Below are 12,412 nucleotides of genomic sequence, written 5' to 3' on the forward strand. Positions count from 1 at the left end.
TTGGACCTGATGATGTACACTATGACATACTGAGCTATCTCTCTCCTGCTTCTCTTGATGTTCTTCTAACTGTTTTTAACCAGATCTGGCAGGAGAATGTTTTTCCTGATGCCTGACACAAGGCTATTATCTTACCTTTCTCTAAACTTGGGAAAGATCCCAAGATTACTTCACACTGCCGTCCAATTGCCTTGACGAGTTGTCTCTGTAAGACCTAAGAGAGGATGGTTAATGCTCGTCTTGTTTGGTTCCTCAAATCAAATAACCTCCTCTCGCCCATCCAATGTGGGTTCCGACGACAGCATTCCACCACGAACCACATAATTCGACTTGAAACATCAATCAGAGAAGCCTTTCTCAAACGCCAACATTTTGTTTCAGTATTCGTTGACATTGAGAAGGCTTATGACACAACATGGAAGTATGGCATTTTGCGAGAACTCCATATATATGGGTTACGTGGCCATTTACCTATGTTTATTAAAATATTTTTAATGGACAGGAGATTCCAAGTTCGTGTGGGCTCGACACTTTCCCGTTCTTTTGTACAGGAACTTGGGGTCCCTCATGGCTGTGTTTTGAGTGTCACACTTTTCAGTATAAAGATAAATGCCATCACTGAACTACTCCCTCTCACTGTTGGAAATGGGCTCTATGTTGACGACTATCACATCTCGTGTCAGTCGTCGAACATGAGATATATTGAGCGGCAATTACAAACTACCCTCAATCGTGTACTGAAGTGGACTACGGCAAATGGTTTTTCTCTCTAAAACCGTTTGCATGCACTTTTGCCGCCAACGGGGTATCCACCCTGATCCTGAACTCCGTATCAGTGAAGTTTCGCTGCCAGTGGCCCCTGAGACCAAGTTGTTGGGGCTTATCAAGCTTATAAGCTGACCTTTATACTACACTTAAAGCAGCTACAGGTCAAATGCACAAGAGCACTGAACATCCTCTTTGTCCTCTCTACTGCTAGTTGGAGAGCGTATCGATGTTCTATGTTAAAGATATATCGTGCTCTTATTCGTTCAAAACTCGACTATGGATCAATGGTCTATGGCTCTGCCAGACTCTTGGCCTTAAAAATGCTGGACCCCATTCATCATCATGGACTTTGACTCTGCACTGGGGCTTTCCACACCTCCCCAGTTCAGAGCTTTTATATGGAATCTCACGAATATTCTCTGCACCTTCGTCTTTACTATATTCTTCGAAACTTCGCTCCTTACCAAAGCATTCCACCTGGTGATGTGTTTTCCTTCCTCAGTGGGCCTTACTTTTTCAGAACAGACGAACTGTCATTGCTCCTTTTGGCCTTCGCATCCAGGCACAATTGGATGAATTGGGTCTGTCCTTGGAAAACATTGCAGAATCCACTGGTCAGCCCATCCTCCCATGGCTTATTACAGCCCCCAAATGTGACCTTTCTTTAAGTCATCTAAAAAGGCAGATACTCCCGATTGGAAGTGCCGTCTTTTATTTACAGAACATCTTTCGAACAACCTTTCTATTCCAATGTATACGGATGGTTCAAAATCAGGTTACTCTGTGGGCTCTGCCATGGTTTGTTGCAGTTCGGTGGTTGTGCGCAGAATCCCCTCTACAGCTTCTGTTTTCACTGCTGAACTGTATGCCATATCTCTTGCCCTGGATCATATTGAAGCTGAGCAGTACTCCTACTGCACTATCTACACTGACTCGCTTAGTTCTCTACTGGCCCTGGAATTACTTCACGTTGGCTCACACCCTGTTCTTGCTGATATTTAAAACCGACTGGCCCATTTTTCATTAACATCTACTTCTATCCAGTTTTTCTGGATACCAGGCCACGTTGGTATTCGCGGGAATGTGCTTGCAGACATGGCAGCTAAATCTATCTGCTCTGGCACTATCACCACTGTGCCTATTCCGTATATGGACTATGGTCCTGTATTCAAGGCTCGGCTCCGTGCCAGCTGGCAGTCCACTTGGATTGAGCAACGAGACAACAAGCCTTTTCCAATAAAACCCTATATTGGGCTTTGGCCGTCTAGCTTTCTTAAAGTTCGAAAGGAAGAAGTTGTTCTAACTAGACTGCACATTGGTCACAGTTTTTTAACTCATCGTTTTCTTTTATCTGGAACAGTTACACCAGTGTGTAGTTTGTGTAACACTCAGATCACTGTAAGCCACATTTTACTGTCTTGTCCTCGTTATGACTCTCAACGACGTCACTATTTTAAACATGTTCTGTCCCAGGGTTTGTCTGTAACATTGGACAGTGTTATTGGTGATGGTGACACTGTCCACCTTGATAAAGTTTTTAGTTTTTTAATGGCCATTAATCTTTTTAATCTCATTTAAGTGTTGGATATTTATTCATTACACATTTTTAATTGTGGTTCCATTTTCAGAATATCAATATCTCTAATTCAATTTGAAATTGGAAAATGACCAGAACATTAAATCACTCGACACCAGGACCAACTTCAGATGACTAACGCTGCTGTTTGAACTACTCGTTAGTCGTCCTGGCGAGTTATTATTCCAATTTTGCTGCATGTCTTTTAACACTCTTATTGCTTTACCTTTTGGTACTGGCCATAATGACACATAACCCAGAACCAGGACTGGAGAGACCAATTTCAGATGACTGATGGCAGTTCTTGTATTTACCTGTTAGTCTTCCTAGCGGGTTATGATCATTACCATTCTGCTACAGAAGTTCTTTACAACTTTGTAGACTGGATGTCAACATTGGTTTTACGCCATTTTATGTTTTAACTGCTGTTTTGTTTTTACCTTTGTTTCCTTTTACGAATTTTACTACATTTACTTTTTTACCTTTTTACTGGGCATTTGGTAATTATTATTACGATTTTGCTATGTGTCTTTTAACACTTTTCTTATTTTACCTTTTGATAATGGCTGTTATTACAACATAACCCGGAACCAGGACTGGAAAGACCAACTTCAGGTGACTGACGGTGGTTCTTGTACTTACCTGTTAGTCTTCCTGGCAGGTTATGATCATTACCATTTTGCTAGAGTAAGTACTTTACAACTTCTCTTATTCTGCTTTCTCTCTTACCATTGTAAACTAGATGTCAACATTGGTTTTATACTTTTTCTGTTTTCCAATGATGTTTTGTTTTACCTTCATTCCCTTTTATGCATTTTACTACATTTAATTTCTTTTTACCTTTTTACTGGACGTTTGGCGCAGATAGCCTAGCTGCTTTGTGCCATAAAACACCAAATCAATCAGTGAATCATATTAATAACATATTATATCATGTGTAACTACACACATTCACACTGTTAATCCATACAATATTGATTTCTTTATTACTCCTCCTTAAATAAAAGAAATCTGTTTTATTCATGCCATGTTTTTATCAAAGTCTTTATATTTTCATTTAAATAAATATTTTGTTGGAGTTCGTCAATCCGTAACTCAGTATGTGATTGGATGAACCAACTCATATTTAACTTTTGTTAATTGTCAAACCCATATAATAACCCCCTATTGTTGACAGTCACATTCATCTGAAATATTTCAATTAAATGTTACGAATTAGATTACATAGATATAAAATTATGCTGTTTTAATATGAAACAAGAACGAATTATGTAAAAACAGTAAACTAAGAGTTTAAGCAACGAGAAAACAAACTGTCACTGATTTAAAGCCAATTACAAATTCACATTAAAAAATATGACACTCAGAACAAATTACATTATTGTTTAAATAACATGGAAGTTAGATAAAACTAAGTTACTTGTATTCTTCTCAGCTTGTTTGTTTGTAATTAAGCACAAGGCTATATAACGGACTATCTGTTGTTTGCCCCCTAAAATATTCTAGGACATAAACATTAATTTTGGAATTAAAAATGTAAATCACTTCTTCAAACATAGATACAAAAGGTTACACAATTAAATAATATAGGTACATAATAATAATTTTGTGAGCATAACTTTTTATTTAACTTACTACTTTAGTTTCTACTTTTATTTTTCGGTTTTAACACTTTAATATTTATCTGACTGCCATTTAATTTTTATGTTAGAAATAGTTCACAAGTGCTTATAGGATGGCTAGTGTTTGATTTTTTGTACATTTGGTATTTATATAACTCATTCATTTAACTCATACTAAGTAGCGGTTTTCAGTTCTATCACTTGAACTAGTTAAGAGTCTTTGTGATCAAGGTGACAACATCTGACATTCTCTGTTTGTAGATGTGTACCAACTGATATTAACCATTCTTTAGAATGTGTATCTCCATTGTCAGTGTATACTGGATAAAAAAATAACTGAGCAAGTGTCACAAAATACAAGAAAACTAGTGAAACAATTGCACTAAAATAATATATAATAAACCGAATTTAACTTAGTAACATTGTTAAAGAGGTTGACAAAAGTCTACATACACACATAACTTCACTTTAATTTTCTTACCTGTTACGGATACATATCCTCTAAGAGAACCTTCAACTAAATCGTTGGGTGATACAAGTTCTGAAGTGGCAGTAATCCCTTCAGCTTGTGAGAATAAAAAAAATAATAATGAAAACTTAATGATACACCCAAACTATCATAAAAAATATAAAGTTATGCCTCACAACAGAGAATAAGTAATTAACATAACTTTATTCACATTTTCAGTTTTCAATTTTACCTGATTAAGACAAGATTTCTTTTGTGAGTGTGTGTGTACCTGTCAGAGAAATACACAATTGTTAAAGCAAACTCTCTCAGTTAGCAGTGAACTTCAAAAATAGTATCACAATGATTCTTGTTAACCTAATCTGATGGAGTCAGTAGAAATCTTTGTTTTCTTCATTTTTAGCCTTTATTTCATTAGGAGTTCTGCCTCAGAACACCAAAGATGAGACAAAAGTGCTGTATTATTTGGTATAACTGTAAGAAACGTAAAAAGTCACAAAGCATCTCAATAATAAAACAAATACAATTACAATAAAAGCGACTCAATTCTAGAACTATTTACAGAGTTTCTTGTGAGACTTTAAGTGAATTTGAAATTAGAACATACTAAAGATCACAAATTATCATCAGTTTTAACCAATGTTCTCTTATATGGCTCACCATAATCACAGTTATTCTTGGTTGTGTTTGCTATTGTTTCAGCACAGAGGTACACGGTAGACTATCTGAATTCTGTCCGCTGCAAAGAATCACCCTTATTTTAGGATCGCATGTTAGAAACTTAGAGCTGGCCTAACAGGGGATGTTTGTTTTAGTAATATATTTCATTATTCTCTGATAGAATTAAATAAATACTGAAACACTACCTTCTGAACAGAGAAAGGCACTCCAAGTTTCCTCTTTAGGATATCCTTCAGGCTAAAAGAAAAACAAAAGGATGAAACACATTCAAATTATGTTCATCAGAACAATAATAGAAAATTATTAATATGAACCTTCAATCAGAGCAAGCTACAAGTAATCAATATGTTAATGAGCATAACCATTTAGTATGAAATATGCTTTTCTTATGGTCTTAACTATAAAGATAAGAAGGCACTGTTTCATAAATTGGATGACCTTTCTGTTAACATCATATTAGGTCATAATTCCAGTATTAAATCAAGGAAAAACATCTTCAAAGTGGTTCCATTTTAAGGTCAATACTGATTGCAGCTCTAAGACAATACTAAGAGCTAATGGAGGTCATGTTATGCAGAGCTATTTAATTACAGGTGTAATTTGTTCACATAAAAGTAAGTTAATCTCAGAGCAGTTACATAGATTCACTTAAAACAAGTTTCCACATTTAGACTCAGACATTAAAGTTTCACTTCTATATTTAAGTATTTGACAGTTTGTTTATTAATTACACAATTGCTGAATTACCTACATTGCAGAATACTATTGTTATGGCATACACATATGAATTGTTATTCTGAATTAATTTCTGTACATATTAAATCTCTTTCACACCTGACGATGCCCAATAAACCTGGTAAAATTTGACAAGACAAAATAAAAGTTTCACTCTGCACATCCAATGAAAAGTTTGTTGAAACAATTCAAGTATGTCTTAGATAATACAAATTGTAAACTATTACCATTTGAATACACACAGCTCCTCAGAAGTATACATTTTTCCAACTTGTAATACATAAGGAGTTATTAAAACAAAACAAAAGAATAAAAGTTATGCATAAGAGAATAGCTCATGTTAGTTGAAAGAAACTGACATATAATGTGCTAACTGAATTAACTATTCCTGCACAGGTGTCCAAATTATTAGAAATAGGTATGTAAAAACATAATGAAATCTCTTTTAAGAACATTTATTTTAAAAAATTCAATTTTCATAGCATCTTTTATCTTTGATTTTCAAAACTAAAATTACACAATCTAAATTAAAGCCAATTTTGCAATAAAATAGATTTGTGTGATTTATTTGGAAAAGGTTGTAATGAACCAATACTCTGATACACTTGGTTGGCCTCGTATTTTGAATATGAACATGTAGCCTTGTTCATTACTTTTTTGTAGCTCCAAAGGAGGAAATTTGAAAAAAAAATTGTTATACTTTCTAATTCTGGCTAAAAGCTGTCGAGATTTCTTCACTGCTTTTTCGTAACAACAATTTTAATGATTCAGGTAGGACCTCAAGAGAAGACAAGTAAACTTTTGCACCAGAACAAGACATTGAAGGAGTTTACCAGACCATTTGTTTCCCTTACAGTGTTCAGAAACTGTGATCATACCCCCAATATCATAGACTATTGAGATTCATAACTGAATTGAAAATTATAGCAATGAGCTGCCAGATGTAATCCTTATTTTCTTCTCTCTCATTATCCTCCAGTTTCTCTCACACATCTCACTCCTTCAGGTCTTTCATTTCTTAATTCGTCAGATTTTTATGCACGTATTTCAGCTTTCAGCCTTACTTTTCTTTGTTCCTGTGATTCATTTAGTCTTCTTTCTGGTTTTCTTGCTGTCTCTGGAATATTTGTATTTTAAAGATATCTTAATGTCACTTTTCTTGGCATTTTAAAGGTTAAGCATGCTCACTTCTTTTCTCCTAAAAGGTTAATAATCAAACAAGAGTTTAAAATCATTTACATTGAAATTTATAGCAAAGAAAATGATCACTTCTTTAAAACAGCTCCCTCTAGAGGAGTAATCAGTTCCTTTAATATGATAAGTAATTTATGCCCCTTTTATGGTAATGCATTGTTGCTTAGTAGCAAAACTATCAGAATATTTTTGTTAGGCCAACAATGTTGTTTTTGTTGAATGTGTAATGCATGCTATTTTGTGGTTTATCTCTGTCTGCTCTGTTTTTAATAATGTTGTGGTATTTATATTTCTTCTGGGGGACTGTAGGGGGAGCCACCCTGTAGAGTATGGTGGTAAGCGGTTAAATGGTGTGGGAGGAATTTGTGGACAGACAAACATACAATGTTGCTTTTATATATATATATATAGATACATAGGATAGATAAAATTGTTAAAGTAAAGTACTAACATAACCAACAGATAGACATATACATCTATTTTGTAGATATGTATTGTATATCTATCCATCAACTACATTGAGGTATTTGTCACACTCACACAATTTGAATTTTTCAATACAAACATTTACTCAAACTTTTTTATTTACAGATCTGAATAGTTCCTTATTGTATCACATCAGCAGGAAAGTTCTGAATTAGTTGTTTTGGAAAAGTAATTTCCTTAACAATGAGTAGTAGATTTTGAGGACTGAAGAGTTTTTTCACTGCTGTAATGGGAGGAATTTTGGGGTGCAGCTAGCTTTAGTTCATAAGTCTCCTCAAAATAGAAAACATTGTTACTTTAATAATGCAACATTCCCAACTCTTCTGATAGAATTATAATAAATCACCCAGACTTTTCTAGGAATGTACATAGACATGTTTAATCTAGTATGAAAACATCTATATTTTTTTGATATATGGTAGGCACAACTTTCAGAACATCTTTTCCTGCTCAGACGTAAGACGTCGGTGAATGCTATCCCCCATGTTGATTTTTTTAAACATAACTGAATTATCTCATTTAAAGTTCTTGTGAGATTTTGAAATGGGCCAATTTGTGGTTGGGTTATTGCCACTAACAAGCTGTTTAACTTCCTTGTTACTTCTGGTGAGCATCTGGTAGATGGTCATGGAGTAGCACATTCATCCCTGCTGGAATCACACTTTCCCTTGCTTTCCAGTATGATTCAGCATAACAGATATTTCTTTCTCTAAAACTGATAAAGCTTGTGCTTTCCATTTGTTAATAATTGTAAATAAAGTAATTCAAGTAGAAAAGTCTTCTAATGCAACCCTCTTAAAAAGCGATAAGTTGGTGATACATACACTTGAAAAACCACCACACTTTACAAATAAGAAGGTCATGACCTTTAATTTTCTGTAGTCAAAGGTTAGAGAGATACTAGGAGCAATTTTTATATTGAATTGTGAAAACGTTCTGCTTGACGTAAACAAGATTTTATTTGCTCATCTGGCTTCTTCTACTAGTCTTACTTTAATGATAACATTTAAGCAGTTTTATAAATTACTCCAAACCAACAAATAAGTTTACTAAGATGAAGAAACATTACCTCAACCAACAACTGTCTTGTTACTGCATCACGTACTGTAATTGTAGAATAATAATGACTACCACAACTTCTTCTGTAAGGTAGCGAAGCACCATAGACTGTCAGATTAACTTGGCCAAGAGATTTTGGTCTAATAATCCAACGAGTTGTGTCACCTCTTCCTCCTAAAACACAGCTGGTGTATGCACTGGTAAAATTTTCCAGGTCAAAATCTTCACTCTGCTCTAATGACAGCTCAACCTTAAAGAGAAAATAATATAGTTCAAATAAGATAAAATTTCCAGATGCAAGTACAATAGCGGATTTCTTCACCTTATATTAACTAGATATATTGTTAAAAATAACAGTCAGTAATTATTTCTGGAATCTCAAGAATGATAATTACATTTTTTTCTGTACGAAATTTTGTTCCTAATGTTCATTTATTTGTTTTGAATTTCTCACAAAGCTACATGAGGGCTATCTGCGCTAACTGTCCCTAATTTAGCAGTGTAAGGCTAGAGAGAAGGCAGCTGGTCATCACCACCTATTGCCAACTCTTGGGCTACTCTTTTACCAATGAATAGTGGAATTGACAGTTACATTATAATGCCCCCATGGCTGAAAGGGCGAGCATGTTTGGTGTGACAGGGATTCAAATGCACTGCCCTCGGATTACGAGTTGAGTGCCTTAACCATCTGGCCATGCCGGGTCCCACTGGAGGGTGCTTTCCTAATAATTTATATTCTATTAGTTATAAATTTATTATTATGTGATCCATTATTCACAGTAGAAATATAAAAAAATATATTCAGAAAAGATTCATGAAAAATTAGAAATTTGCATAAAGAAATACTGAGTTGTTCTAATTTGGTAACGTAAACAAATAGTTCTTTTTAGACTAAATACAAAAGATAAAACTGTTTAATCATTTAGAAAGTTTATCTGTGAATTTTCTTATAATCTATCACAGGTACACTTTTTTGATTTTCAATGCAATGAAATTAGTTCATATAAAAGGATTATCATAGGTGAGGAATAAATAACCCTTGTAACAAATTATTTTTAATACTAAATATTTTTAATAGAACTTATATAAAATTTGATTGTGTGACAAAAAAGTAAATTATGTTTTTTTAAAAAAAGTAAATTTCATGTCGTATGAAAGAAACTCTTAATTTACTATGTACCTTAAATTAAGACTTGCCTCTCAACCATAACTTTTTCTCAGAAATAATTTTTTGTGAAGGAAAATAAACAAGATATTTTTTTAGTTTAATGCAATAACTAAAAATATTCATAGCGTATTCTAGAGACAAAAAGAGCAGAAAATTATTGTACTCAACACATACATTGATGCTATATATGATCATCTAGAGAAAATAAACGTTATTACTGACTTTATACGAAATACATCTTCCATGATTTAGTTTTTACGGTTACAAAATCTAGATCCTTACACCCAATGATTCATTGAGATAATTGAAGACTGTCACAATGATAGGAACTTTCTCTCCTCGTATCACAGAGTATGGAAGTGTAAGGCTGACAAAGAACGGCTGGAATCCTTTAACAGTTGCTGCCTCTGAAACTCCTAAGCCTGTCTTTTCACTGATACAGATAGCACTGGCAACCCATTCTGTGATTGTGTGTGGAATATTACGCTTCAAACATAGTTCTCCAGTGGTTCTAATAAATTGAAAATTAAGGCAGTGTATGTTTTTAACTTATAAGGAAAAAGATTGAACTTCAGACTAAAGTCTACACTAAGTAGTACATATTACTACAGTTCTGCATAATACTTTATACAGCTAAAATTTTGTATTAAAATCAATTGATGTTATTGATATAAACATTGTTAAAGTAAAAACAACTACATTAAAAACAATATTGTGATGCCAACAGATGCACAAATACACAATGAAAATCAAAAGTGGAAGTTACGGTTTCCAGTACTGACAGAAAATTTTCAGTGTAACAACAAATGTATAGATTGTTTATTCTTCATAACCAGTTTAACATAATTATAGCACATATGGTGTTTTTGTACAACAAAGAGCATAAGTTAACATTTTCTTACATATACAGCAGCTCTAAGTGGAATGGGAGATAAGTATTACTGGAAATACATTTTAACTTTAGGAAAATGTTAATTTCCAAAAATTGCACACCACCTGCTCACACTATAGCTAGAATCCCATACTGAAAAGGTGAAGGGGTTGATGCAGCCAATATGCATGCAAAAAAGGAGTGTACCAAGATAAAACTGGTACAAAAGTGGAAGTACTGCATTACATTTAGAATAGGTATGCCCTTCCCACAGAACTTATTTCCTGAACCAAAGGTGGAAGAGAATATGAGTAATCATCAGTATAGGCCAGCTGCAACCAGATAACTGAGGTTCCATAACTTAATGTTGGAATTATAGGGTCTTGGTCCCTATACCCGACATTAGTGGATAGGGCAATTGGACTTCAATGTTATTTACAGATATACTTTTGATTGGATCCCAACCTGTAGCCATAGATGATGTGTTCTGAACCACAAGAATCACAATGAGGAAGTAAGCAACACCGAAGTGAATAAACTATCACTTCCACCTAAAGAAGCCCAAAAGCAACACTCCGGACTCTGATTGACAGAACTGTGTATGCTATACTCAAACAAATGGACAGAGTTCCTCTGGTTTGGAATTATGAACATTCATCCTCATTCCCCACCTTAGTGGGCAAGAAGTATTCTATTTACCCTTGGATTTATGGAGAGGATGTGGAACACTGTGCACAACTAAGAATCTAGAATATGACCACTTTGTGTTTGGAATTATAAGGAGAAAGTGAACTTCCTTCTTTGAACAATATATTAAAACAACGTTGATCAAACAGATGGACCATGCATACTCCAACCAGATAACATAATTTTGAATTTGAACTAGTATTGCGAGTAGACTTCCATGGAAGTTGGTGCATCTTTTTTTGACATCTGGAAAAAACATTCAGGGATCTGAGTAGGAGAGCCCTCTTCTCCAAGAGTTGAGGAACACACTCTGGCACTCTGGAGGAAAAGCATCTACCCACCATTCCAGTGACTGGAAGCTGGATGTGGTAAGGACTCCATACCTCCATTAGTAGAATCTCTGTGTGTGTTGAGAAACAGTGAACCAAGTTCCCAAAATTTTCAAAAGCATTTTAAACTAACACCAACTTATTCAATCTGATGATTAGCAAGGATGGACAGATTATCCTTTAGGTTTACTCATGGTAATCTCTGTGAGTGTTGGTCCATAAAATACTGTTGCAGTAGATGTCTAGATGAGCTTATTGAACACTCCATTTTCATAGAGCTTGTTGCAACATACAGTAATTATAATGAAAGTGGTTGGTAGAGCAGAAATGAAATGATAAAATATACTTGTCTGGGCAACATTCTCCACAGTGTGGGATCCAGTGAAAAGTAAAGGGACCATGGAAATAGAAGGTATTAGATGATGGAGAAAGTGACTCAGCCCTGGTTAAAATCTAGTGGAAGTGGTCAAAATAAGTATAGGGTGTAGTCAAAAACCCTCAAAAGAGGAAACTATCTTATCATGTAAGTAATGAAAGAGGAAAGTATTATAATTCCACATCCTAACCCATATAATGTTTACCAGAAAGCAATTCAACCAGGTGGATAATGACACTGAAATATGAAGAAGCTGGTGAAACATGACTTGTAGAAGATTCCTCTCCTGCAATGATAAATCATTATAGGCATTATGAATCAATTTACAGACCCACTTTATTAAAATAATAGGAGGTAAACTGTGGGAAATCAAAGGATCCCAATGAGTAAA

General features: G+C 34.5%; 1 protein-coding gene across 2 annotated transcripts in view; it reads right to left on the bottom strand.

Annotated features, from left to right (window-relative positions):
• LOC143231789 (alpha-1-inhibitor 3-like) overlaps positions 1–12,412 on the bottom strand; it is a 65,442-nt gene that overhangs the window by 21,817 nt on the left and 31,213 nt on the right. For both annotated transcript variants that reach the window (XR_013017186.1, XM_076466440.1), the window contains exons 19-22: positions 10,041–10,269; positions 8,601–8,840; positions 5,302–5,353; positions 4,448–4,531 (exon numbers count right to left, since the gene is read on the bottom strand). Coding sequence is in view for 1 of the 2 variants with exons in the window: in XM_076466440.1 (XP_076322555.1) it covers positions 4,448–4,531; positions 5,302–5,353; positions 8,601–8,840; positions 10,041–10,269 (605 nt within the window). In the remaining variant the exon portion in view is untranslated. The remainder of the gene's footprint in view (positions 1–4,447; positions 4,532–5,301; positions 5,354–8,600; positions 8,841–10,040; positions 10,270–12,412) is intronic.

Source organism: Tachypleus tridentatus, chromosome 11 (assembly GCF_004210375.1).
Source record: "Tachypleus tridentatus isolate NWPU-2018 chromosome 11, ASM421037v1, whole genome shotgun sequence".
Lineage (NCBI taxonomy): Eukaryota > Metazoa > Arthropoda > Merostomata > Xiphosura > Limulidae > Tachypleus > Tachypleus tridentatus.